General features: G+C 53.0%; 10 protein-coding genes across 10 annotated transcripts; 5 read left to right on the top strand and 5 right to left on the bottom strand.

Annotated features, from left to right (window-relative positions):
* Positions 1–908: 908 nt before the first annotated feature.
* Positions 909–1,488, bottom strand: CCM_07239 (pre-mRNA splicing factor CWC21; the record flags this gene model as incomplete). The annotated part of the gene is made up of 2 exons (XM_006672377.1): positions 909–1,191; positions 1,259–1,488. The coding sequence occupies 2 exons, from the start codon at positions 1,486–1,488 to the stop codon at positions 909–911; spliced, it is 513 nt and encodes a 170-aa protein (XP_006672440.1).
* A 355-nt stretch (positions 1,489–1,843) lies between these two features.
* Positions 1,844–3,082, top strand: CCM_07238 (cell cycle control protein Cdc123; the record flags this gene model as incomplete). The annotated part of the gene is made up of 1 exon (XM_006672376.1): positions 1,844–3,082. The coding sequence occupies one exon, from the start codon at positions 1,844–1,846 to the stop codon at positions 3,080–3,082; it is 1,239 nt and encodes a 412-aa protein (XP_006672439.1).
* A 556-nt stretch (positions 3,083–3,638) lies between these two features.
* CCM_07237 (uncharacterized protein) lies at positions 3,639–4,837 on the top strand (the record flags this gene model as incomplete). Its single annotated transcript, XM_006672375.1, has 2 exons — positions 3,639–4,149; positions 4,215–4,837. The coding sequence occupies 2 exons, from the start codon at positions 3,639–3,641 to the stop codon at positions 4,835–4,837; spliced, it is 1,134 nt and encodes a 377-aa protein (XP_006672438.1).
* Positions 4,838–6,077: 1,240 nt separating this feature from the next.
* CCM_07236 (guanine nucleotide-binding protein alpha subunit) lies at positions 6,078–8,146 on the bottom strand (the record flags this gene model as incomplete). The annotated part of the gene is made up of 7 exons (XM_006672374.1): positions 6,078–6,121; positions 6,180–6,736; positions 6,790–7,132; positions 7,234–7,366; positions 7,627–7,718; positions 7,806–7,826; positions 8,110–8,146. The coding sequence occupies 7 exons, from the start codon at positions 8,144–8,146 to the stop codon at positions 6,078–6,080; spliced, it is 1,227 nt and encodes a 408-aa protein (XP_006672437.1).
* Positions 8,147–12,858: 4,712 nt separating this feature from the next.
* On the bottom strand, positions 12,859–13,347 carry CCM_07235 (uncharacterized protein; the record flags this gene model as incomplete). Its single annotated transcript, XM_006672373.1, has 1 exon — positions 12,859–13,347. One exon carries the CDS (start codon positions 13,345–13,347, stop codon positions 12,859–12,861), a length of 489 nt encoding a protein of 162 aa, XP_006672436.1.
* Positions 13,348–14,680: 1,333 nt separating this feature from the next.
* On the top strand, positions 14,681–15,592 carry CCM_07234 (Smr domain protein; the record flags this gene model as incomplete). Its single annotated transcript, XM_006672372.1, has 3 exons — positions 14,681–14,714; positions 14,779–14,882; positions 14,939–15,592. 3 exons carry the CDS (start codon positions 14,681–14,683, stop codon positions 15,590–15,592), a joined length of 792 nt encoding a protein of 263 aa, XP_006672435.1.
* A 250-nt stretch (positions 15,593–15,842) lies between these two features.
* CCM_07233 (uncharacterized protein) lies at positions 15,843–16,739 on the bottom strand (the record flags this gene model as incomplete). The annotated part of the gene is made up of 1 exon (XM_006672371.1): positions 15,843–16,739. One exon carries the CDS (start codon positions 16,737–16,739, stop codon positions 15,843–15,845), a length of 897 nt encoding a protein of 298 aa, XP_006672434.1.
* A 2,465-nt stretch (positions 16,740–19,204) lies between these two features.
* CCM_07232 (DNA repair and recombination protein pif1) lies at positions 19,205–22,790 on the top strand (the record flags this gene model as incomplete). The annotated part of the gene is made up of 3 exons (XM_006672370.1): positions 19,205–20,564; positions 20,644–21,573; positions 22,519–22,790. 3 exons carry the CDS (start codon positions 19,205–19,207, stop codon positions 22,788–22,790), a joined length of 2,562 nt encoding a protein of 853 aa, XP_006672433.1.
* Positions 22,791–22,957: 167 nt separating this feature from the next.
* On the top strand, positions 22,958–25,245 carry CCM_07231 (YjeF-related protein; the record flags this gene model as incomplete). Its single annotated transcript, XM_006672369.1, has 2 exons — positions 22,958–23,075; positions 23,135–25,245. 2 exons carry the CDS (start codon positions 22,958–22,960, stop codon positions 25,243–25,245), a joined length of 2,229 nt encoding a protein of 742 aa, XP_006672432.1.
* Positions 25,246–25,767: 522 nt separating this feature from the next.
* On the bottom strand, positions 25,768–26,831 carry CCM_07230 (phosphate transport protein MIR1; the record flags this gene model as incomplete). The annotated part of the gene is made up of 2 exons (XM_006672368.1): positions 25,768–26,619; positions 26,736–26,831. 2 exons carry the CDS (start codon positions 26,829–26,831, stop codon positions 25,768–25,770), a joined length of 948 nt encoding a protein of 315 aa, XP_006672431.1.
* Positions 26,832–27,253: the final 422 nt, after the last annotated feature.

The raw sequence follows: 27,253 nt of genomic DNA, 5'->3' as shown, positions 1-27,253 counted from the left end.
CTAGCTCGTCCTCATCTGCGGCCACCTGCCAAAGATTAGCGTTGCTTTTCTTCTTGACGTTAGGTGAGTTAACTACCTCGCGTAGATCCTTTAATCTGTCCAGTAGAAGCTCGAGGGCCTCTCGTTGCTTAACAAGGAGGGGGCCAGCGTTGGCCGTGAAAGATGTCGTGCCAGCATCCTGCTCAAGTTTTGACAATCGTGCATTTACGTTTTCCAAGTTCTGTTCCAAAGTAAATTTAGCATAGAATTCCGCGATCCAGTATGATCATGACACAAGGCTTACAGAAGCCAGCTTCTCCCTCTCAAGAGAACTTCGACGAAGCCGTCTTTCGCGCTGGGGTGTTGGGTGCAGAATCGAGTCTTGCAACCGGTTGAGGATATTGGCCAACTCCCCAGCCTCTGCGCCTCTTGGATCACTCGCGATTCCAAATGAGTTTGATAACCGCGCCATGATGCGTTGTGATGTAATGAAGATTAACAATGGAAAAAAGGTTGCCGTCAAGCTGTCTTGGCCTCTCTGTTCCCGAGCCTGGCCAGTGCGCAGCCATAAATTTGGCTACGCCCCGCCATAGAAACTATGCCTACCCAACTACCCTACAGCGACTTTTGCATTCTAATAATCCACATTGCGTCGCCAAAACAGAGTCGGCTTACATTTCTTTCAAAGCAAAAAAAAAAATTGAAATCAAAATCGATTCGGTAGCTAGAAGTGCGACTTTGTGAGTGGTGCCTGGAAACGCAGATATGTTCTTGTTGAGAGAACAGCTAACAAAGTTCACTTGCGGCAACATGATGACTTTGCTTACGAATAAAACGAGAAGGCCTGGCAAGTATAATGCACAGCATTGTTGAAAAAATGTTATAACTGTCATATTTACATTAATAGCGAGCGCTGCTCCTATCGTCGTTTAGTCATCATTCTTCGATTTCGGAGCGTCTTCCTCCTGTCGTAAGGACCCCCTTAGCCTTTGTTCTTGTCTTTTCCAGTGACTTCCTTCTTCGTAATTCGAGCTTATCTTGAGTGCCTTTCTTAAGCGTTCATCTTCCCGAATCTTGGCATCTGCCATAGCGTGAACTTGATGCTCTTTGAAATGGCGCCGGGGACCGCCCGAGCCCTTGCTAGAATTCATCTCGTCAAGAAGTTTTTTTCGTAACTCGTCGCACTGCTTCTCAATCTCGTCTTCGTCCACTCTGAATCATCTGGTCAGCTCATCTGTTCAAGTTCAACCCCCCAGCACTTTCCCGCTTTCCCACTTACTCGTTGTCTTCTAGATTGTCGCGAAGCTCAAACACCTTGACCTCAATCTCGCGCTTGCGGTCATGTTCCAGAATGCCTTTGTCAGGCTGCCGTTGTTTGTGAGGAAGGGACTCTGTGTCTTTGGGATATGGTGCAGCGCGGTCGCGCGGGCGCATGTGCGCCAGGTTCCTCTGAACGTAGCCAGAGGTTCCACTACCACGAGGAGTGGAAAGACCGACGTTTTCGGACATATCTGTATGATTTCAGGTTCTGTATGTTATATAGGAAGTGACGGATATCGGCGAGAACGCTGCGTAACCAGAAGAAGACTATGCCGGGCGTTGTGTAGTGGCATGCGGCCTGCTAGAAATATAGTGGGGAGTGTCACTGCACGCCACTAACAAGCCCGTCATTGCTACCTACCTAGGCGGTGAAGGCGCAGCTATGGCTTGAAGGCGGCAGAATGGGGAGTCGTAGTGGGACGAATCGAATTGACAAAAAGAATGAGTCAAAGGAATTGCCTAGCGGTTTCTGACAAAAGTATGAGAGCCGTGATCAACTCATGTCGGTTTCAATCTTGATTTTTCGACACAAAATATCAGAAAAATGCCACACATGGGAGAAGACGACGTCTCGGGCTCGGAGTCCGCATTTGTCTTTCCTCCAGTGACCAAAGACCATATACAGAACTGTTCCTATGACGCCTGGTTCCCTCGTTATCGCAGTTCTTGTATCAAGTCGAGAATAATCCCGATCCCTGCTGAATTCAGTGCCTATCTACAAGAGGACGGCATCATTTTGGCAGACGACAATGATATCCTAGGCGAGGCGCAAGATGACGAGTGGCAAGGTTCCGGCGCTACGACCTCACACAATGTGCAGCAAGAAGCCGACGACTCGGATGATGACGAAGCCTCGCCGCTACCGCCAAATGAGCGTTTCCCGGAAACTCACCAGAAGATCAAAGATACCATTGAAGAGCTTGGCGGGGAAGTCGCGCCGAAGCTCAATTGGTCCTCGCCCAAGGATGCCAAGTGGATTTCAGCGCATCAAAACACTCTCAAGTGCACATCGCCAAACGACATATACCTTCTCCTTAAGTCTTCATCATTCATTTCCCACGATCTTACGCACGCCTTCGACGGGTGTACCTCCATAGAGCCCAGCCGACCATTCAGCCCAGTCCTCGTCCTGCGTCCATACTTTACTCCTCATGTGGCTCTGGAGTTTAGGTGCTTTGTTAAGCATCGCCAACTTATTGCGATTTCGCAGCGAGATTTGAACTACTACAAATTTCTCGAGGGACTGAGGCCGAATTTATGGCGCAAGATTACCAAGTTCTACAAAGAGACGCTGCGACACACATTCCCTGACGCGAGCTTTGCTTTCGACATTTATGTTCCAGAAAACTCGCTAGCAGATGATGGGCTGGGAAAAGTTAGACTTATGGATATTAATCCGTGGGCAATCCGTACTGATGCGCTGCTGTTCAGCTGGGAGGAGCTGCTCCAGCAAGAAGTTGCCAGACCACTCTACGGCCCTCCGGCGGGCGTAGACGCTGGTGATGTGAGCGGAGGAGAGACGACTGCAGACGAATTCGACGACGACATGTTGGAGGACTACAGTCCTGACCGTCTCCCTGAGCTTAGGATCGTGGAGAAGGACGATCCCGGCGCATACAATTTTAGCACGCCGCAGTATTCGGCGCACAAGCTACCCAAAGAAGTCGTCGATGCCAGTCTAGCTGGGCAGGGAGGTCTAAGGGAATTTGCACAGCAATGGAAGAACATTACTGAGGGACAGGGCGGCAATATGTGGGAGCAGCCGGGTGCCGGTGGCGCATAAGTTACTTGTAGCAAGCGAGTGGAGTGAAAGGAAGGGCTATGATACCATTGGCGACGAGCAACATAGATTCATGGACCCAAGAGCACGCATAATTGAGTAACAGCCGCGAATGCTTAATGATTTCACCAGACGCTTCCGATTCACATCCTCCTCACCTGGCCGCGTACTCGTTGTTTTCCTGGAGGCGAATACATGGCTCGTGCGCGTGCCCTCAAAAACGTCTGCCAGCTGCTGCCAGCTGCCAGCTCGACTTATACAATCAAAAACACCGACACTCCGCCACGGACCCGAGCTGCCACCCAAAACTCGAACAGCCGTCACAAATTTCGCAAGCATCGTCAGTATGCCCTCCCGCCCTCGACTGTCAAAGGTTGCAAAGCCCAATGGAAACACTCGCAACCGAAAGCCTTTGCCCGATGCTGGCTTGCAAGAGCTAGAACACCAATACGTTGTTGCCAACGCAAATGTAGGCCTGCATTCATTGACTCTCTGCTTTTCTCCCCTGCCTGGTTCAACCACCGTGTTTGCTCCTTCAAAAACACATCAAACAGACACCATGCTAATCCAAAACCATCAGGTCAATGGCCACGCCTCTATTGGCACTTCCGTTTCTCTCGACCACGGCCAGTTGACTCTTGCCGCCGCGCGGGGCAGCGCTGCTCCCAAAATTGACAGCGCGGATGGTTGCGCCAACTTTCCCTTTGCCTCCCAATCGACCCCTTATCCCATGCTAGGCGCCCAACCGAGCCTGTCCGCGCTGGAGTTGGCCTTCAACAAGTACGGCGACGCCGTCAAGATTGACAGCGCGCTCTGTAAAAAGGTCGCCGGCGAGACGGCCAAGCGTATGCCCACGCAGCGCCGCCCGGATCAAAAGCTAAACATTGACCGCCGAAGCAACATGGAGGCGTTCCTTGCTCACGTCACCGGGCAAGTGGCTAGCAAACCATGCAAGAACTGCCACAAGGGCCACGGGCCCTGGTCGCAGTGCGTGGTCTACGACGGTCAGATGTGTGGCAGCTGTACCAATTGCTGGTACAATGCTAGCGGCTCACGCTGCACGTATCATGGTATGTGATGGGCTGCTTGCGCAAGAACTCCCATCAATGATGTGACTTACAGTGAACAAAAACAGGCAATGGTACTGCCGCCTCTCCTGCCGCTGTCGAAACTCCCGGTGGTGACCCGGCTGACGGGCCTGACGAGACCAGTGTCAATAACCTGCCATATTATTCAACTCCCAAGGATGAATCCAAGCCCGTTCTGGACTGGACGACACCACATCATGACGAGGAAAGCAACGTCTCCTCGCAGAGCCAGCCTCATGTTCCCGAGCCGCTCCCCGGCCCACACGGTGCCTACTTGCACTACCATCAGCAGCCGCCGCCGCACATGCCTCACGGTCTTCCCAGCGTCGGTCTGATGCCCGGCGGCGGCGGCCATGGGATGGCGACGGCTGCCGCACCGCGGATGGCCTGCGACTCGATGGGAGGGCTCGTACGCCAGGCCATGCGCGACGTGAGCAGTCTGAGCCGGCGGGACCGATACATTGCCCGTATCGAGACGGCGGCCGAGGAGCTTGCCATGCGCTGGGCCGAGTTCGAAGAATACACGAGGACGCCCGAGGCCATGGCTGATCAGCAGCAGCACTTTCACGAGACGACCAGTGCACACATGATGCCCCCGGGCCACGCGCACGACGCACGCATGGAGACCATAGAGACCGAGTCGGTCCATGGGGGCAGCTCTATGTCTTGAGCTGTCCACGAGTATCTCCACTAGCTTTGCCCTTGCATTGCCCGAAAAAAAAAAGGAGTCATTTGGCATCTAGACACAAAATTTGCTTTCTATTCTCGGTCACATATTCCCAGCAAATCCTGCTCCCCCATCTTCTAAACAATCTCTTGCTCGAGGGGAACCTTATATGGGTTGTGCTTTGTAATTTGGGCGTTCTGGTTGGCCCTGTTTCTGGGAGGAAGAAAGAGGCGCTCGGCTGACAGGGGAAAGTGAAGCCAAATAGCACAGCTAGTCGTCCATGCGACAAAAGCAATAAATGGAGATGCCCTACACTGTTCTTTGCCATGTGACGTCGTAGCTTCATAACCACGCTCTGCGTCGATTTTGGCCGGCCTTGTGCTTAGCAATTCACTCGCATCACTTCCCATATCAAGGACCCTTGAATGGTCGTATGTAGGTAGTCGGTAAGTCTTTTTTTTGCTCAAAGAGAGTTTCGTAATTAAACAAAGTAGATGCATTGTGTCGCTGCTTCGTCAAGATGCCATCGTTTTTTTTTCGTCTTGTATCCCGGCTTTTCTTGACACCAAATCTTCCCCTACACCCCAAAAAGAAACCAAGAAAGAAGAGTCAAAGATATAGGGAAAAAACAAGGTACACAGCGCACTGTTGGTTTCATTCCACCAGAGGCCCTGGCCACCACCAAAAAAAAGCACAACTTAAAAAGAAAAAAAATACACCCCTTCTCCATTTTTACACTCGGCGGCCAGCTCGAAATGAAAAGCACAAGGATAAGAAGTAAAGAACCGGTAATAAAAATCGATAAAATGAGAGGAAACCAACAAGGAAAAAAAAGATGAACAAATATCCACTCCGTTTCCTCTCTGATCCAAGGCTGGTCTCGTTCGTAGGTAAAAAGAAGAAGGGCATTATGCCAGCTAGTCGCCATTTCTGCCAACATCCCGCTTCTTGCATTCGCTACGCAGGTTTCTTCTTCTTCTTCCTTGATGTCGAGTATTGAAGCGAAACCGGTCGCATGATAGGGATGAAGTTTCACCAAGTGATCCTGGAGTTTGAACGAAGAAAATACCGGACGCTGGTTTTAGTTGTAGGCTCGGGTCGCTGGCGTAAAAACCATTGGTGTACAAATTCGTAAGCCGCCTCCCCTAGGTCCGTATAGTTTCGTAATCGACTTTGAGGGTATTCATGGGTGCTAAATAGAAAACGCAAAAAAAAAGAAAAAAAATTGGAAACGGGTCGCGGCTTAAATGAGGCCACACAAGCGTAAATTCTCCTGGATAATTATGTCTATTCACGGTTAGCACAAGGGGCAAGTAGCACAAGTGAATCGGGTAAAAAGACATACCATTGACAGCAGCCATGACGAAACGGATTTGGGTAGTGTCGGTGGCGCAGGTAAAGTGTGTGTAGATTTGCTTGTTTTCGTGTTGGTTGAGGCTGACAAAGCGGTTGAGAATGTAGTCGCAAGCAGCGGCGTAGTCGTCACCTCCCTCGTAATCCGGGAAGTAGTTCTTCATGGGGCTGACAGGCAGCTTCTCCTTGAACCGGTCAATTTTGTTGAGGAACAGAATGATGGATGTCTTGGTGAACCACCGCGAGTTGCAAATGGAGTCGAAGAGGGTTAGAGCCTCCTGCATGCGGTTGACGGTCTCATCTTCGAAGAGAAGTTGGTCGTACTCGGAGATGGCGACGAGGAAGAGAATGGTGGTGACATTCTCAAAGCAGTGAATCCACTTCTTACGCTCAGAACGCTGGCCACCAACGTCGAACATGCGGTAGGTGAGATCGCCAATGATGAAAGTAGTCTCAGTAATACCGGTGGTCTTGACACGTGAGCGCAGAACGTCCTGGTCGTTGGGCATGTAGTCAGGAGCAGCGATGCGAGTAATATTGTCAAAGTAGCTTGGGACTGGTTAGTATTCCCGAGGAAGTTGGTGTGAGCAAGGACAACTTACTATCTAGCCGAGTCGTTGAGTTGGTATTCGCGGGAGCGCTTGAAACACTCTTGCACGCCGCGGTCCTTCCAGAGAGCTTCAATGGCGCCGCCAACCTCTGGGGGAAGGACCTCGCCTTCAATCTGGGCGGGCTGGATGAAGATGGTCTGCACGTGGTACTCCATGCGCTGGTCCTCGAGGGGTAGCTCAAGTGACTCCATGGCCTCAAGAATGACGCGCATGGACTGAACCGTGTTGCTGAAGATGATTTCCTTGAAGGATTCACGCTCGTCGCGGGAATAGCCGCCCTCGTGAATGAGCTTCATCTGCTTGAGAATGGTCGACTTGCCAGATTCACCAGCACCTGATAGGATGGTCAGCATGGCAGGTTTCAGCCAAGCGCTGGCCCTCGGCGAGCGATGAGGACCCGAAAAGCCACCGTCAGAGGCCATAAGATTGACTTACCAAGAAGAAGCATCTTGATCTCGTTGCGCTGCATCATTCTGTCACGACGGAGCTGGTTCTCGATCTCCTCGTTACGAGCCCGGCCCTCCTTCTCCTCTGCGCTCATTCCGCAACCCATCTTGACGGTATTAGACTGGTAATCGCTCTTGGGTCGTTATGGAACAAAAAAGGACGGAAAGTCGTTTCTGCCGGTGGGGATAATTGCGGGCGATGCTGATCGAGATTCAAAAAGCCGTCGATGAGATCCTGCGTCTGCGGAGAGGGGTCAGCAAAAATAGGGGAAGAGGGTGAAGCGGAATAGTGGCAGCGCGGGCGTAACACGAGAATGCGTCAGGAATGCGTTGCGGGAGAAAAAGCGAGCAAGAAGAATAGACTCGAGACAGACGCGACTACGACTTCACTGGGCCGAATGGGAATCTGGCGATAAACACGGGTTGAGGTTTGGCGATGATTCCTGGGCGCTGGAGCAGCGCAAGCGGCGACCCCTGGGAGTGGCTGGCAGTGGCGGACGCAGCGAGGCAGGTGAAGCTGGGGTGGTATGGGGTATGGGAAGCGGAACAAGGGCAACTTACCAGAAAGACTGGTTGCGCCGACTAAGAGGATGAAAAAGAGAAGCCAATTGAGGGCAGCGGAGGAAGAGGAACCGCGTAGTATGGAATTATGGGAGAAGGAAAAAGGAAGCGAAATGGCGTTGATGCGATGGTTGCGAACAGAAGACGGACGGGGTGGATAGCAGATTGGCGTGTGGGCTCGTCGTCGGAGGAGGAAATGAGTTTTGTGAGGACCGAGAGGGAAAAAAAGGATGGGAGGGGCCGAGCTGGGGGGTTTCTTGGGTTGCGTTGCTTGGGGCTTGGGAAGGGGGAGCTTGGAGCTAACCACTAGCAGCGACGCAGTGGAAGGTGGTTGGTGGCATGGTGGCATGCGGTGGTAGCGGCGAAAAAGGGCGAGCGGGCGCTAGAAACATGAGACCATTGGCTCTGTCAAAGTATTTACAGCGCTGGTGCAAGGTGCTGGGCCACTGGAGGACGCGGCAGGACAACAGACGGTCTGGGCTGACGCTAGCGGGATAATACGGATAATACTGGGTTACACTGTGCAAAGCGATCGAGTCTGCACTGTACTCCAGTCCCAGGTACTTGCCGCCACGCCAATCTCGTGTGGACAGGGGCCCAGATCATCGTCTGGCCCCCTGTGGTCGCGGCGGACTGCTGCACAATTCCCTGTGGCGTTTAAAATGTCTAATGTCCCCCGTGCCCACCACAACAAGTACCGTGTACACAGTGTCCGCGGTTGAACCCACTCACCCACTCACCCACTCACCCACCCTTCTGCCCTCTGCCATTCTCGAGCCATCCCACCCTGTCTCCTGCGCCAGTCCCTGACCTGCAAGCCTGCAGCCAAACCTGAGACGACCAGGTCCCTCATCAGTCACGTACTGGAGTATCGTCACCAAGGCATTCTGTTACGAACTGTATTACAGCTGCATTCGAAGTTGAACTCTCGCGTTTACGCTGCATCGTGGTGTCTGCCAAAGTCTACCCGGCATCTCGATACGAGTACTCTGTACATGACCTGCGTTTGCTCCAAGCCTCGCCATCATACAATCATGACCAAAGACTGACTACAATAACGGCATGTCGTTTGCATCCTTCTGCCGCCATCCTGAGCCCATTGCCAAAGGATCGACGCACGTCGCAGACTTGGTCTGACGTATCCTGTCAGAAGCGTCCTTTCAACACCGCCTCGTATCCCGAACTGCATTCTAAGTTATGCTTCATTTATTATCACTGGTAGTTTGTACATCACGCACCACAGCCCTGGCTCCCACTGCCGAGAATTCTCATATCACAATTAACTAGTTATAGCGGCCTCGAAACCGCTGTGGAGCCAGTTTTCCCATGGCAAGTCCATCGTCCTGGGGGGTCCTTTGCCCATTCGGGATTGCCAGTGCTTTGTTGGAACAAATTGGAACAAAGACGCTTGACAATTAATCAGGAGTTGCGGGGGCACGGGTTCCAGCGCTCAAGCTAACTAACTATGTAGACAGGAAGCGGCATTGACACCGCGAACCAACATCCTACAGTCAGACCAATTCCAGTCGCCCAACAAGGGAATGCAATGCTACCTCTTTCGAGCGGCGCCGTTCGATTTCCCGACAGGCTATTAAGGCTGTCGATCTCGGTGTAGCGCGAAATACGCAGGAAAGGTTGGGCATACTCCGTACACTGGCACGCATCCCTCAGCCGATCTTGACTGTAGAGACATTGCTACACAGGTATCAACCCATGGCGTGAATCAGCCACTCCCGACACACTGGCAGTCAACCTACTCCGCGATTCCCTCAAGAACAGACGCCTCCTAACTAACTACCATTTTGAATTGGATGTCCAAGTCGCCTTTTTTTGGTGGCATATCGGCACTCCTGTAGCCCGGATCAACCTGACCTAGCAGCTAGGGGCCCTGTTCCATGGCATCATAATCATGAAGCACCTGCAGCGGTTCAGAGCTCACGTGGTACATGCCACAGGCGCATAACACTTCGGCTCTTCGTATTAGTTACTACCCGTACACTGTGTTCCATTGGCGCTGTATTGAATATATTTACCTGCAGCACGGGCTTGCGAATACTGGCAAAGTATGTCTCACCTATCCTGGCCCCCAGGTCAACAGGATCTGCACTCAGCAACTCGGAACAAAGCTCCAGACATTGTTAGGACGCGCATGGTCCCTTGCATCCCAACATGCCCCCGAAGTCCTCGCTATTAACGTGAGAAAATCCGGGATTTGCGCTGCCAAAGAGCATACTGAAATCTCCGCGACGGCAGGCCCGAGGGTCAACATCACCACCGTGGATCCCTTCTTGCCACAACTATTGGCTGCCGCCTTTCGCAGCCAGATCTGCGGCAGAAGACGAGACAGGCGGGCTCTGCGCCCACACTGGTTTCGAACTGCAGTTATGGTGACAATGATTCGTCAACGCACTCTTGAAGTCTTGGTTCACGGCTAAACCGCGTGTGCGGGATCGCCAAGGATCTCGGGTCGGGGTTCTTGGGGTGACAGAAGTCGAAGGCGGAGCTGCTAGAGCCGGCAGCGCGGGTTGTCTCGGGGCAGCTGTCTGTCTGCTTTCCGGAATGGTGAATTGCGAAGCTTGTATCTGTCTACAGTCAGTTAGCCACTTGGTCTTCCTAGTTTCACACAAGTGCTTACCCTGATAAGGCCTAAGGCCAAGCATTCAGGTTGGTTAAGCCTGCCATTTACTCCGACTTAGCATCGACAATAGCTATTGAGACCAACAGGGCACATATAGGATAAGAGGTGAAGTTGTTGTATTGTGTATCTTCTATCTGGTTGTATGGTACGGATAAGTGCCAGATATACTGGGTGACGGGAGATCGTTCTTCCGGCTTCCGGGTCGTCTGTCATCAATAGCAGCTATAGTCGATACTGGCAGTATTAGTTGTATTTTAGGAGAGGTAACGAATGTCTTATACTTAACTAACTGCTTTTAAGAGCCTGTTTAATCTTTAGATTATATGTTTTGGAAAGATCCTCTAGCAGTGGCTAAAACGACGGTCTTCATTTTTCCTTATTGCTTAGAGGGAGCTCCTCTTAGCGACTTCTACCTAAGTCGGCCTATTTATATTACGCGGTTAGCTATAGAATGCAGGGTAAGGTTAGAGGCCTACTTATATAAATGGCCGTAAGTAATTATACTAGGACCGCTATGATAAAAAAAAAGACGCATATATAAGTCTATACTTAATTATTAAGAAGGTTAAACTAGGAATAGGAATAAAGGGAATTAGAATAAGTATAAGTAAGATAGGTAAGAAAGGTAAGATAGGTAAGATAGGTAAGATAAGTAGGACAAGAGGGATAGTATAATAAAAGAAAAAATTAAACAGAGAAAGAAAATAGTAAGAATAAGGAAGAGGTTAGTATTCCTAACCGGCGGGTTATTTTGTCCCCCTGGTGCCCGATCAGTGAAGCATTCAAAACGCCACGATGATACAACACACTTGCATGCGCCGCCCCAGGCAGCATACCAGGCTCCTTAGGCGGTTCCACTGGTTCCGTGGTATGTTGTAGCGAGATTACCTGGTGGCGCCGCTAACTAGTACCTAGGCAATAGTCGACGCAGCGCCGCAAAGGTCAAGCTACCTAGTTAGTAGAGTCGGATTCGGCTGGTTTCCCAGAACCTGGGTTGCTGGTTGACCACTAATTATGATGATTGGGGTCTGAAGTTGTGGGCATGAACTAGTTATTGGAAACAGCCCCTGACCTCTGCATACTCTGTTTAGCACCGTGGTCCAAATACCGAGGGCAATTGCTGTGAGTGGCCCATCTACAGCCCATGACTCTCCATTTCTCCAATAACTACGCCCCTGCAACAAGGCTGGCAGGTCATCATCTAGAAGAATGGAGCAGCCAAGGATGTCAGGAGGGATGTCAGGGGCTTCTAGAATATCTGCCGAAGAACGCAATGCCAATTTGCGAGGGTGAGTTTGATCGTGATTGGCTTGCGCTGTGGTTACAACGACGAGTGATTAGTTACTCCTCAGAGTGACGAAGAAGGTATGTAAACTGTATGCTGCGACGGTTTCTTTATACACACCGTGTCCGTACAATGTGCCAATAACCGGTACAGTGCAGCCTTCAAGTTTGCCTCTGCTTATGCCCTTGTCATGCTACATGATTCGCCCCCTTTGCTCGCGGAAGCAACTGACTAGTTAGTTAGCAAGCTGCAGCAACTCATGCAGCGTTCATGCAGCCCGCAGGTAACGCAAATCTTTGTCAACGGGCCGCAAATAACGACAGCGAGCTAACTATCGTGTCTGGACGGCCCCCGAGTGGCTGCTTTTGCCAATCACACACACCTGCATCCACCCCGTGCTAAGTGTTACATGACTTGCCCGAGGTGCAGACTATTTGCCTTGTCTAACGTTACATGTGTTAGCAAGCTCATCCAGATGACGCTGTTCTTCGTCCTCGAAGACTGGAAGAGAAAACTCTAGACCCTGCAGTAATAATACTCCGGTGCTATGCTATAAATCCCCACCAACGGTTAAGTTTTTATTTGCAGAGTTTATTGGCAGAAGAGCTAATAAGTGTCCACGCAGATGGCCCAAGCCCAGTCACCCATGTGGCCGCCTTGCTCAAGACCCGACACGATGGTTCGTCAAGGTTTTCGCCAGGATCAAAGACCTTTGGCAGCTATGAAGGCAAACAGAGGACAAGTGTGGTCCAATACAGCCCCGTTTGGTACAAGAATGGAAAACAGCTAAGATTGGCAATAGGAAACTGTTTACTAACGGTAACACAGCATCTGCCCTTTTTTTTGCTTCTTTCCAGCTTCCCGTGAGGTAAAGTCACTCGCCCCCGCAGTTAAGACGCTCTAATACGAGTTACAAGGAGATTCGAGGAATTGATTCATGATTATTGATATGTATTCGCCATTCGAAGCTCAAGAAAAACCAAAACATGAAACGATACATTGAACGCCGGTAGGGGAAAATGCAGAGGTAAACCAAGCCAAGACAAAAGGAAAATATCCGTCAGACATTGCCACAAATGAACATTAAATCATTGAGCAAATGTAAAGGAAAGAAAGGACGTCGCGTCTATTTAAACCGAAACCGCCACGAAGAGGCTAGAATGAGCAATGGTAAAGGTGCAGCCAAAGTCGGGTGAGGGGGTGGTCATCCAGTCTGGGATCCAGCTCATTCTCTTCTTGGCCAGTTCACGACCGCCAGTGGTCTCAACGGGTTCCCTCCCCCCCTCTTCGTCGCTGCTGTCGTCGCTGTCGCTGCTGTTGCTGCGGTGGCTGTCACGACGGTAGAGAGGCATACCGGCCAGAGCACCCCTGGTGACGGTGACGGCGCGGCTGAGGGAAGCGCGCTTCCACTGGGAGCTGGATGTGAGGGTGAGGGAGAGGCGGGAAGACGACTTTCTGGAGAAGGCGGTGGACATGCGCTTCTTGAAGCTCGGGGTATAAGTGTCCAGGTCGTGGGCGATGGAGTCTAGGGATGTCCTGTCGCGGAGATACTTGCCCTCGCCGTTGAGCTCCTTGAGGGCAATGTATCTGGCATCTTGCTTGAAGAATCGGCGGCGCATTGTTGTGGCTTCTCTGTTGGGTTGTGCAGAGAGAAGAGATGTGGCGTGTATGTGTGTGAGCAAGACGGAGAATTTTTTGTGCGTTGTTTGCCTGGCGATGTGTACTATCGATGGGAATATCTTGTGTAACAAAGACGTGGTGTAAGTTGGCTGGCGGGGGTGAACAAGTCCCAAATGAGCGATGGGAGGAGTAACAAGGAAAGAAGAAAAGAGTGAGAAAGGAGCGAGTGCTGAGAAGACTACTAATCTAGTATCTTGCTGCTTGAACACCGGACGGCAGACTCTTTTTAGGGAAAGAAATGAAAAAGGGTGGCACGACGCACCGTGACCGTGCGTACCGGAGCGTCAAACGTCAAGGCGGGCGGCAGACTGGCGTCGCGCGGGATGTGCTCTGGCATGCGAAATAGTTTCACTCACGCGAGGAGGGCGAGTGCGGTCTTTTTTATGTCTTTGCTGGGAAAAGGGAGTTGGGAGAATTACGAAATGTCTTGGGTTTTCTTTTTTGTTCTTTTTTTTGGGCGATTGCGCGACTCCAGGCTTCATCGCGGGCGAAAAGAGCACATGTGCGCGCACCAGGTCGACGGAAAGGAGCAGCGCCATGACATTCTGAGACATGATGGGCAGCGCCACCTGACGCCTCGCGAGGGCCGCACGGTTGGGCGAGAGCGGAGGCGAGCATGATGAATTAAAATAAAAGATGGCGATTTATTGGGGATCAGAGGATCTGGAGTTGGGCAAAGTGGTCCGATTTGCCAGTGCCGTAAGGTTAATTGATGAATTCAGGTACCGCATGAACTGAACGGCCTTTACTGCCGACGAGATGGGCATGTTTGATCGCTACCAGACTGCCGAGCGTTTTTGTTTTAGCGTAGGTACAGATAATTCCAGGTACAAAGTACAAAGACCACACCCACAGCTCACCAACTTGCCCTCCTACAATAGATGAACCAAAAGAGCCCCATGTCCTTCCTTGAACCTCTTTCCATGCCAATCTCATGCCAATTTCCATCATGAATCCATTGCAACAGTATTCACATCGCAGCGTCCGCATCTGCGCTGTTCCCTGACCGCATCCGTCTCGAACCTGTTTGCCTGGCTGGGAGACTACATACTACATACCCGTACCCGGGTACTTTGCTCCGTCTTCCCGAGACCAGAAAATCCCCCGCGACTTAGCAAACAAAGCTTCAACCATTTCTCTCTTCCTTACCGCCCCGGTCGCCCAATAGCCCATCGCATCGCCCCGTCGTCCGATTGCCGGTCCTCATCACATTCGTTCAGCTTCTTTGTTTTTGCGTCCTGGCCGAATTGACCACCCCCTCCCGCCGGAATCATGTCCATCCCCATGACTAGACTGGGCGGTCGCGGTACGGCTTCCTCCCCGGCGCATTGTGCTGTGCCTGTCGCTAACCCTCGTCGTCCGATTTGCAGCCTTCAACGCCGACGACCACGGCGACGACACTGAGCGCGAGTATGACCGCTTGCGCGACCTCGCCCGCGGCGAGGCCGACAAGCGCAATGCCTGCTACGACAAGGTTTGGCCCCCATCTCCTCCGCCGCCTCCTCCTCGCCCTCCGCTAACTTCCTCCAGTCCCGCAAGGCCTACGACTCGGGCGACGGCGCCCGCGCCAAGGAGCTCTCCAACGAGGGAAAGGCGCACGACGCCAAGATGGACGACTTCAACCGCCAGGCCTCCGAGTTCATCTTCCGCGCCAACAACGCACCCGGCCGCGTCGACGCCGACGCCATTGACCTCCACGGCCAGTTTGTCGAGGAGGCGGAGCGCATCCTCGAGGAGCGCATCCGCGCCGACCGCGCCCGCGGCCAGACGCATCTCCACGCCATTGTCGGCAAGGGCAACCACTCGGTCGGCCACGTGCAAAAGATCAAACCAAAGGTCGAGGAGATTTGCCGCGAGCTCGGCCTGCAGTGCCGCACCGAGGAAAATGCCGGGCGCATCTACATTAACCTCCAGGGCGGCGAGCCGCTGCCCCCGCAGCAGCAGCATGGCAAGCCTCATGGCGGACAGCAGCAGCATGGTGGCCAGCAGTATGGTGGTGGCCAGCAACAGCATGGCGGCCAACAGCAGCACCATGGTGGCCAGCAGTACGGTGGTGGCCAGCAGCAGCACCAGAACCAGAACCAGGGACAGAACCAGCAGCAAGACCAGATTGCCGCCATGGTCGAAAAGGTCCTCCCTCGTATTCTGCGCAAGCTCGAAAAGGCCTGCTGTACCGTCATGTGAAGAAAGAGGCGGGCGACATTTGGGGTTTTGTTTTGGCTATATACCGATTATACCATGTTGCTTTGTTTTTGGATACCAAGGCTTTTAGGCGCACGAGGGTTGGACTGCAAAGTATATACCTCAAAGTATATGCGTCATCTGAATATATTACTTGATACTAAGGAGAAGGTGTGTATGCGATCCACATTGATTTCGTCTAATTTGTTTTCGTCATCCCCCTCGCCCCCATCTTACTTATCCTGCCCTGCCCCTATCGACGTTGGCGACGCTCGCGCTTCCGCTCGCGACGAGTCTTGCGCGGCACAGACTCCGCAGGATACTGGGCCATCGGATACCCGTTCTGCGAGTGCAAGTTGCCATGTGCAGGCATCGACTGCGCCTCGACGTCGGCCGGCTTCCTCTCCTCTGGCGGTGCTCTCGCCAGCGCAAAGCCCAGTATCTCGCAGATGAGCACGACGATGACCTCCATGGCGACCTCCATGGCCAGCATAAGCCACGCCGTCGAGCGGACGTGCGCAAAGACGAGCAACTCGCTGTACACGAGGCGCACCAGCACAAAGGGCAAGCAGGCGATGACGGCGAAAACGACGCGGTGCTCCCCCTGCGCGACGTAGCCCTGGTTGACGACGGCGAGCAGGGTCTCGAGGCAGAGCAGCACGAAGACGACAATCATGAGGCCGCTGCCGACGCGGCTCGTCACGGCGTAGCTCACCTGCGGCGCGCCGCCGGCGCCGATGGTAAACGTGGCGCTGAAGCCGCCGACGATGAGGAGGATCATGGCGACGAGCATGAGGGTCTGCACGGCGCGGTGGAAGATGGGCTTGACGATGTCGTGGCCGTTGCGGCGCATCGACTCGAACGTGCGCGAGAGCAGCCCGAGCAGCATGAGGATGAGCGGGCCGAGCCCGAGCCCGGTGAGGACCAGCCAGCCAATGTACAGGTTCTCGTCGGTCGGCGCGGAGATGGTGGCCAGGCGCAGCGCGCTGCCGACGATGCGCACGAGCGCGAGCGCGAGCAGGTACCGCCAGCCGGCGGATTTCAGGAAGCCGTGCTTGAGGCAGAGAATGACGGCGCCGACGAGGAAGAAGGTGTAGAGGACGATTTGGGCGACGGCGAGGCCATCGTATGTGTCGAAAGGACGATGCATTTTTGCCTTTGGCCGGGGGGCGGGGGGGCTTGTATTTCCCAACTTGGGGGTACTTTCAAAGTATGATAGTTTGGCAAGTAAATATCTGTGTGGATGGTCGTGAGAAAGCAGCTTTGGTAGACAGGACCATTTGGTCAAAAGCTGAAGGCGCAAACTTGTATATATAGACGGATAAATTTTGCGGCCTCCCATCCTTGCAAACCGCTGGCCGGCAAAAGCGGCACACTGCCCCTTGCTTGAAAGCGGGTTATAAAAATTAAATCCTACAACCATCGGATTCACGAGAGACACTTGCGCGTTGTTGAAATCAGCCTGGCCCCCATCTTGGCACAGCCCTACATAGAATATGCGTGGGTGCGGACGCGGCCACCGAAACGTTTACCCAAAGCGGCAACAGCCTCGTGGGGATACTTGCGTGGCGGCGCTGATCCCTGCGAGTAGGGCTAATCCGCTTTGGGTCGCAATCGGCGAGAAATGAAGGGGGCTGAGCAGAAGAAGACGAAGAAGAAGAAAAAGAAGAAGAAAAAGAAGAAGAACAATTGGGGTTTGACTAATAAGGGATGCCAGCATCGGGTATGGAATGGGGCGCAATAGGAAAAAATTGAGAGCGTGGGGGCAAGTATGACGATGCAAAATGAGCTCGACACCCAGACGCTGCAGCAGCCACTCCCAGACATAATTGTTCCATCCAATCAACCAGTACCATAAGCACCAAGAGCCTCTACGCTTAATGCATAGCGAATCAAGGGTTTTCCCGAGGCCTCGAGGCAGCCGAGCCTTCGAGTGTGTGTGTGTGTCACTGTGTGGCAGCAATTGAATAAAAATTGGGATATCTCATAGTGCTTTAGTCTTTCATGTGATGTACATCAGTCAATGTACCTAGAAAAAGCCACTCTTTTCGGGGGTTTCCTTGTGCGCTCATTCTGTGCCCGACGTTGTCAGAACTAACAACCATTTCCGCTTCCTTTTAGCCCTCCAAAGAGGCCATCGACAAGGGAGCGTCCTCATCAACAAGGGGCCCCAAAGAGCCAAGAGGTTATTGACGACGGGTGTCCAAAAAAGGGTTGACTCACAAGGCTGTATGTATGAAGGTACTGCCCTAGCTACTCTGGCACTTTTTGGTTTGTACAACAATATTAGTGTATTTCTCTTTTTCTTTCTTACAAAAAAACCCCCCCCCAAAACAAATCATGATCTCTTGTACCGTCTGTTTGCATGTCGAGTCACAACATCATGGGAGCTTGATGGCGAAACCCGAAGATGCGAATCTTGTCTCGTGGACCAGTAGCTGCAGCTGCAGCTGCTCGGCGCATTCACCTTGGTTGAGCTGCTGGGCCGTTTCTATCAAGACAATTCATCATAAATGACAATTTTTATTGGAAGACGCCACTAGCGTGTACGAGTTTGTTGGTACGTGTACGCTCGTTTTGAAGTATCTTGTGTATGTCGGCCACTGGTGACTCGGGCTCAGACTCGAGGTGGTCTCGAGCGTAGCAAGCGTATACTGGCTGTGTGATGATGCAGCCCAGACTATTGACGTCCTTCGATGGGCGATACGCTAGGCTTTGTGTATCGAGTGTCCTGTGAAGCCAATGCGTCTCTGGTTTGTGCACGGGGATATATTGCTGAATCTTCTTATGATGAACGTGTCGAAGGGCTAATGGCCGAAGTCTGATGATATCACTGGGCAACAATGTTTTCGTGTACCTGCTACCAAATTATCGAGTGGACGGGAGGATGATGCGACGCCATGTGCATGACACAGCCGTGGGAACCTGTGCCAGCCACCCCAGATAGAGATAGCTTCCCTTTTAGCATCGTCACCCTCATATAATAAAGATCTCATCCAGGCTCATACACATTTGCTGTTTCTCGTGTCTTTGCATGGCTCGCGATATCCCTCGCCTTTTTGGGAATGCATTCCTCCGTTTGGTGGTGTTTTGTTCGGCTGCCTGCCGAAAGCCGATTTCACCCCTTTCCTTTTCTCTTCAAGCAAATTATCACCCCCGCCCTCGCCACCACCAACCTCTTATTTTCATTTGAATCTATAACGGCCTGTTAATCCTATAAGAAGGAAAAATAGTAATAAGGAGATAGATGAGTGGAATAGTGAAATTAGCATGAAAACGAGATAATAGGATTCCTAAGCGGCCGTTTATTTTGTGGTTGGTACCTGATTAGCTAAGCCTCGTTGACGCGCCGTGGGTCGCATCAAACGCGTGCGAGCACTTTCACGTACATTGATTGTATTACCCCCTCCATCCTTGCCTCTCCCGCGTTCCTTCTCCAACTGGTCCATTTCCTTTCATATGATCCGGGGAGTGCCTAATTCACCTACTAGATCCTTTGCTGCGCTCCAATGCCTGTTTCTCTGCCACACCGTCATCACTGCTCTGCCTGTCAACTATCGCAGAGGGCGCCGATTTCTATCTAGTGATACTGCTGTTACTGCTGCATCACATTCAATGCTTGCCAAAGCCAACAAGAAATACGAGGCCAACCGGCCTCTGCCCTCGCAGTTTACCTCCAAAGCGACCGACCTCGGCAAACAACTCTTTCCATCCAGCAGCCCCAGTCACACTCAGTCGGACATTCGGGACCAGCTCAAATGGCGTGGACCGCCGCGCTTTCTTAACTCGTCACCCTCGACAGCGCAGTCCAGACGACCACAATGCAAGCAGCCAGACCACGAGCCAGTCTGTTACAAAGGCACTACAAGCGGCAACGGAGCGGGCAAAGGATCATTGGCTTCTCTCTACCGCAATTCATCCTCTTCCTTCCAGGATAACTTCATTGACTTGACAGGAGATGACAATACCAAGACGCGGCAACCGGTAGTTGAAATCCTCGACGGAGATTTTAGCGACGACAGCGACTTCGACATCGATTTGAAAGTACCATCGGCCATTCCACCCTCCAAAGTTACTTCTATTTCCAATTTGGCAACATCGAGCCGACCTCCAGAATCTTCAGAGCAAGAGATACCGTGGTCGTCATCGCCAGCGTCCCATCTTCTACCACCACAGAAGCCTCGAAACCAGTCAAATCCATCAGGAAACAGCGGCTCTTTGAAACGAGAATCGCTAGAGCTTCATGACGATTGCGTCGAGTTGCCTGCACCCAAGAAGACGAAGCCTGATGACGATTGCTTCGAGACGCCTGCACCTCAAAAGGCGAAGAAGAGGGCGCTGCCCTCTGGCTGGCAGCGAGAGAATGTTTTAGAAGAAAAAACGTTAGACACAGAGCCACAGACGCCGGCGGAGAAAGGACAGGCTCGAGGCCTATGGGACCCATCGGCCAGTACCGTAAAGGAACTGAAGAAGCAGCTCAAAAGCCAGAGAAGCACAAAGCAGGAAGTCTCGGAAGCTGAAGCCTTGCCAGCTCAGCGTGAGCCATCTCTTGCTCCTGCTCCACGCTCAGGTGCCATTGCGTTAAGTAGTGAGCAGCTGCATGTGAGGGATCTCGTGGTCGACCAAGGGCAGAGCGTCTTTTTTACCGGACCTGCGGGCACGGGTAAATCGGTGTTGATGAGAGCTATCATACAAGCGCTCGATGACAAGCATGGGCATGGAACCGAGCGTGTGGCAGTCACGGCATCAACCGGGCTTGCTGCATGCAATATTGGTGGCATCACACTGCACAGCTTCTCGGGCATTGGGTTGGGCAAAGAGAGCGCCACCGCTCTGGTCAAAAAGGTGCGAAGAAACCCAAAGGCCAAGAACCGATGGCTCAAGACAAAGGTTCTAGTTATTGACGAGATTTCCATGGTGGATGGAGATTTATTTGACAAGCTGTCGCAAATTGGGCGGACAATACGCAACAATGGTCGACCATGGGGAGGAATTCAGCTTGTGATTACAGGAGATTTTTTTTCAACTGCCGCCTGTTCCTGACGACTCAAAAGCCCCGGTCAAGTTTGCTTTTGATGCGGCAACTTGGACTACATCGATAGACCACACGATTGGACTAAATCAGGTATTTCGACAGCGTGACCCGGAGTTTGCTCGCATGCTCAATGAAATGCGACTGGGCAAGATTACGGACGAGACGGTACGGGCATTCAAGGCCCTGGAGCGACCGCTCAAGTTCGACGATGGTGTGGACTCTGCAGAGCTATTCCCTCTTCGTGCACAAGTTGAAGGATCCAACGAGAAGCGACTACGAGACTTGCCGGGGGAGATACACAGATTTGAAGCTGCGGATACAGGAGACCCAGCGGTCAGAGACAGACTACTCGCCAACATGATGGCACCCAAGTCGATTGATTTGAAGGTGGGTGCACAGGTGATGCTCATCAAGAATCTGGATGGGTCGCTGGTGAATGGATCAGTTGGTCGTGTGATTGGATTCTCGGACGAGAAAACGTTCCAGAAGAATAAGGGCATAATGGACGACACAGTTGAGGATTTAGCGACAAAAAGGGCACGCAAGAAGCTTGGCAGCTTCAGCCGGGACAGCGAATTGACGACATCTTGGAAGGAATATCCGATGGTGCAGTTTCCTTCGGGATCTGACGACAGGCTGGGACGTGTGCTTCTGTGTCAGCCGGAAGAGTGGACAGTTGAGCTTCCAAACGGTGAGATTCAAGCGAAGCGAACACAGCTGCCGCTGATCTTGGCGTGGGCACTGTCGATCCACAAAGCACAAGGGCAGACACTGGAGCGAGTGACTGTCAACTTGAGCAGAATCTTTGAAAAGGGCCAGGCGTACGTGGCGCTCTCTCGAGCAACGTCGCAGGATGGTCTTCGTGTATTGGGGTTCGATAAGCACAAGGTCATGGCGCATCCCAAGGTGGTGGAGTTTTATGACAAGCTGTACTCGGCGGCGGAGGCGGGTATGCGACGACCGAATTCGATATTGGACTTTGTGGCAGCTAGAAGAGGCATATAGCTATAGCGAATGATGTGAATATAGAAATTTGTATATTTGTATATTTTATTTATGATGGATGCCGGCTTGTCAGGGAGATGTGGTTGTCGGGGTAGTTGTGATGATACTCGTGACATGCTGGTGCCTGTTGCCCAACCCTCTTTGCCAAACGCAGCAGCCAGCGGTACAGAGTCCTGGTGCCTATTATCGTTGGTCGAGTGGTATTGATCTCATATAAAGTACTGGTGGGTCTAGGTACTTATTACATTACAGGCTGCACAATGAGCAATGAGCAATGAGCAATGAGCAATGAGCAATGAGCAATGACTCTGCCGGCGAGCGGGTCCAGTTATCTGTGTCTGCATGTCGCAGAAGCTGCGGGAGCTATTCCAGGCGACAACGCAAGCACCAGCTCGGCATGTACTGGTCCCTCAGTCTCGAAGCAGCTACAAATTACATACGCACGAAATTAGTATCGGCATAACTTATTCACAGTCGTGTGCAAATTTCGGCACGGAATTACAAAGTTGCAGCTGTAATTACACCAAAATGCGCCCCCCTCTACCAGGCTCCCCTGGTACTACCTAGTACTAGGTAACGGTTAACTTTGCAACTTTGGCGGGGAGCCAGAACAAGCTGCATTTCCTTCATTCAGGCTTCGGGGCGAGATTTCTTGCTCTCCTCCTACATCTTCCAACCCCAACAACTCTCCTTCCCGAGACCCGAAATCCTCGCGCGCGAAAAACTACACGACGATATTTATTGCTTGATTCTCGTCTGTTTTCTCTGCTTTGCCTACCCGGCGGGAGCCGCTCCTGTCCCTGGGGCGCTACCAACTCGAGCAACTTGGCCACGAGACCTCTTTTTAATTTTCTTTCTTGCCGGCCTCTGACCGATCAACCGCAGCCAGGGCGAGAGCATCGGCGCCGACCCGCCGAAGACCAGGAAACCAGAAAGAGCAACAAGGAGCAGGTACTCGGTTACTTGGGCAACTTCCATCTCCTTCCTTCCCCTCGTGCTCGTCTCCGATCCACCGACGGCGCGCGCGAATCACGACAATCGAAATCGGCCGGCAGTCCGCAAACGACGAGACAGCTCTCCAACTCCCGCAAGCTTTACAATCCCGACTTGATCAGAAAGTCCCCATTCAATCTACCGCCACCGTCAACCTTGATCGCCTAATCCCTCCTTCATGCACGAGATTCTCGACTAGGCGCAGTCGTCTCTCTCGTGACTATAGCTTGCCCCCCCCCCCCTGTTTGGCAACGTCCACCTATGCCGTCATTCGGAACCAAGGGACGACTCAATACAGACGACTGACCGTCCAACGACACTGCAAACCACCCAACATGGCCAACGAGTTTATTGGGCTCCAGATGCGCGTCATCCTGCGCGACCCGCCAGGATACCAGCTCATCGGCACCGTCCGTAACGTCGAAGCTGGCAGCAGCCTCAGTCTCACCAATGGTAAGATATTCCCTCTTCCCTTGCCCATCTTCAGTCATCACACTTACACTCTCACCCAGTCTTTATAGTTGCGACGCAAGAGCATATCCCCGAGATGCACATCAAAGCTCACAACATTACCGACCTCTCGCAACTACCAAAACAGCAACAACCGCCGCAGCAGCCGCAGCAGCAGCCTCCTCCACCTGTGTCCGATACCTCGACACCCACTCAATCAACAGAACATGCCACCCAGACGACTTCGCCCACGAAATCAAACTTTGTTGATCCTGCTATCCTGAGCATGGGGCGCCGGCCAGACTCGGGGCCTCCATCGGGCAGTGTGCCCGTCAAGGCACCTGCGCACACTCTCGACCCGGGCAAGCCATACCCAGTCCTTGCACCAGAGGAAGCCGTTGTACCAGAGGTTCAATCAAAAGGAGATCTTGACCGCCTCTTCAAAAGCATGAATGCACCCCAAGCACAGGAATCTAAAAAAGTGCCGACAGCCTCCGAGGCGACACCGCAGAAGCGCAAAGCCCGAAAGCGCACCTCTCGACAGCTGAAGCAGCCTGACCACGATGACGAGGGCGCCGCTATTCTTCCCGGTAATCACGGCAAGGGCTGGCGACAGACGCCGATACTGCAGAGTACATCGTCTTTTCAGCTATTCAAGACTCTCAAGAAAAACGGCAAGACTGACAATGGCTGGGCTTCGGAAGATGTCACGGAAGAGCTGCCCGAGTTTGACTTTGAGAACAACCTCGCCAAATTTGACAAGCGCACGCTGTTTGACCAAATGCGCAAGGAGGACGTTGTTGACGAGGCTGACCGGCTCGTATCGCACAACCGAAAGCCGCAGCCCGGTACGGCAGGAGGCAAGAACCTTCACTACACAGAGAACGTGCTAGACTTGCCTGCAAGCACAAAAAATGCCGATTACTGGAACAGCGAGGCTGAAGTCGGAGGCGTTCACGAGAATGAAACATTGAGCGGCCGTGAGCTCAAGGGCGGACAGGCGGGCAGACGAGCAGACAGCAAATCAGGACCAAGTCGTCGATCACAGTCACGCAAGGCGAGCGCTGCTATGGGCGGACAGCCACTGTCACGAGTCAACTCGAGTGTGCGACAACCAGTGCCTTCGCGTCGGTCCAGTCCACGATCTGGGTACCGAAGCGCTGAGGTACAGCCGCCCAAGGTCCAGCAGCCCGGCCTCTACCTGGTTCCGTCAAATCGCCGAGTCGAGGCCATTTCGACGCTGCAGATGCTCAACCTGGAAAATATTGCGGCCAACGAAGTTGGATTCCCAGAGAGTTTGATGGCTGAGAATGCCGGCCGAGGCATCGCCGAGGTGGCAGTCAAGGCGCTTTCCGACCCTGCACTCAAAGTTCGATACGAAATGGCTGGAGCGGCGCTGTCGCAGACGGCGAACGTATCGCTGCCAATCAATCCGACTGTTGTGATTCTGGCGGGGAACAACAAATCAAGTATCCGTGCGCTCGTCGCTGGCCGTCACTTGCGTAACAAGGGCTACGATATCATGGTTTGCCTGGTGGGCATCGAGCGAGAGCGCGACCTGCTCGAGGAGCTACGTCGCCAGGTGCAGCTGTATCGCAGCTTTGGCGGCAAGGTTCTGAAGAAGCATGACTTTTTCGAGCAGCTGCGCAAGACGACGTCGGCTGGTGGTGCGGCAACTGGGACAGGTAGCAATGGCACTGGGCGGGTGTCGGTGTCTCTGATTATTGACGCTCTCCTGGGACTCACAATGTCATTTGAGGAGCTTCGCATCGGAGATCAGGCAACAGTCTATGAACTGATGGAGTGGGCCAACCGCAACGAAGCGTTTGTGCTGTCGATCGACGTGCCGTCAGGGATTGATCCGAGCACCGGCAAGGTTGCCATAATTGACGGGTCGCCGCTCTTTGTAAAGCCGCGATACGTGGTGGCTGTCGGGGCTCCGAAGCGCGGGCTCGTGGAGGCGGTCATGCCCCGGGATGAGGACGATCCGCTGGCAACGAGCGGGGGTGTCGCGCAAGACGACGAGTGGCGACTGTACATCGTGGACATGGGCCTAGGCCATACAGTCTGGCGCAAAGCTGGGACCAAGGTGCGCAAGGGCATCGACTTTGACGGAAAATGGGTACTGGAGATGAAGTATCGAGGGCCGGACGAGGAGTCGGATGACTACTGATTGGGAGGTTATCAATTTTCCTTTGTGACTTGCATACTGGTGGCGTTTATGGAAAGGGGGGGATGCTATATTAACATGGTTGCCAAAATAGAGGTTGGGATCCTCTTGTTCTTTATTATACATGTCCCTTTACTTATTATCATTTTTGTTACTCTTTTGCATGGAGGGCCTCTCGTTTTCTTGCACTGTGACAGTGAAAGGTCATCCGATGTCCAGACCACTATCATCTCTCTCTTGACTCACTCTCGTTTGCAGCAAAGCAACAATGGGACGGAACGTTATGAGCCGGGATGCCGAAATACTCATCATTCTGACAGATGACAACTAGACCAGTGCTAAACTCAAGCAAGGTTTATTGCTGTACTCTATGAGGTAAATAATTTTTCTAGCTCCAATGCAAAGCCTATTGACCAACACGCATGGACAATTCAGACTGACATGCTCCATCTTCGGCCCATCCAACGCATAAAACGCCCAACAAAAAAATAAAAAATAAGACGACCCAAAGTACTTTACGTATTATTATAGAGATGCCTCCTTGTGAATCTCGATGCCGGGCGGCGCGCCGGTGAGTGCCTTGCATTGGGCGTAGATGACAAACTGGCCCGAGACCAGACCGCAAGTCATGATGACACGGGGCGCCAGACCGGTGGTGAGCAGGCGGACAGGGCCAAACTCGCGGGCGAGCTGGAACATGCGGCTGGTGGCGCCCTGCTTGGGGTCGCCGGCGCCCTTGTTGATGGCGGAGAGTAGGGTGTCGGCGGGGTGCGAGAGCACGGCGGCGGCGACACCGGCGGCGATGCCCGACGTCAGCTCGATGCCCGTGTTTTGCAGCTGGGTGAGCTTTGCCTTGCGCTCGGTGCCAATGGCGCGGTAGATGACCTCGTTGACGGCCTCGTGCACGGTAAACTGGCCGACGGCGTAGGGGACCTGCTTGAAGAGCAGCGGCACGAAGCCCGAGTAGAAGCCGCGGAAGCCCTCCTCGCGCGCCATGCGCAGGAAGCCCGACGTCAGACCGTTGGCGTAGCCGCGCTGGGAGACGAGCCGGATGCGCGTGGCCTCGAGGGGGCAGAGGAAGATGTCGGCGAAGAACTCGGCGGTGGCGGAGGCGCCGAGGTAGATGGCGGTGCGGCGGGGCACGGCCGCCTCGGGCCCGCCGGCGAGGTTGATGAAGGTCTTTTTGAAGAACTCGTAGCCGGCGAACTTGCCGCCGCCCTGGACGAGGTAGCCGACGGCCGTGGGGCCGAAGCCGGTGAGGAGGGCCGAGGCGCCTTCCTTGGCGACGATGGTGCGGCCGGCGCGCACCATGTTGTAGCCCTTGAGGGAGTCATCGACCTGGATGCGCGTCTTGACGACGTCGATGGGGGTGGCGGCCTAGAGAGCATGATGGTGGTTAGCAGGGGATCTTGGGCAGCCGTCATGTGGTTCAATTGGGTGACGAGTGGTCAATTTGAGTGTGTGTGTGTGTGAGGAGGCATTGGGAAGCTTACGCCATGGGTGAGGGTCGCGGCCAGCGCTCCGGCACTGAAAAATTTCAAATAGTCGCTGAGGCTAAAGTCGGGCGTCTTGTCCTGCTTGGTGGCCATGTTGAAGGAATTGTGCTGCATTTGTCGGGAGCTCGAGGTTGGTGACGAAAGCGGCGGGGGGGGGGGGGGGGCAAGGACAAAACGTCAATTGAGGACAGACAATGAGGCCCGGGACGGGGATACTGGGAGAGCTCGCGTATTTAAAGCAAAGACGGGCAAAAAAAACAAGAGATGGGACCGAAATCGCTCTTACTGATACGCAACGGGAGGGGGAAATATGGCGCGAATGGCGATAGAGCTCCAGAGGTTGGGAGCTAATAAAAGCTCTGTTGTGGTGATGACGTCGTTCCGATGATGCCGGAAGCAAGCCAAGACCGGGGGGGGCCGCTTGGCAGCGATCTGGGTTGGGCGGCGGGACTTTATCAGGCGAGCGTTTATTTCTGGTATTTATTTTTCTCCTGTATTTATTCCAACAACCATTT

Source organism: Cordyceps militaris (assembly GCF_000225605.1).
Source record: "Cordyceps militaris CM01 unplaced genomic scaffold CCM_S00005, whole genome shotgun sequence".
NCBI lineage: Eukaryota > Fungi > Ascomycota > Sordariomycetes > Hypocreales > Cordycipitaceae > Cordyceps > Cordyceps militaris.
The sequence above is the reverse complement of the archived record's forward strand: the minus strand, read 5'-3'. Positions and strand labels throughout refer to the sequence as shown.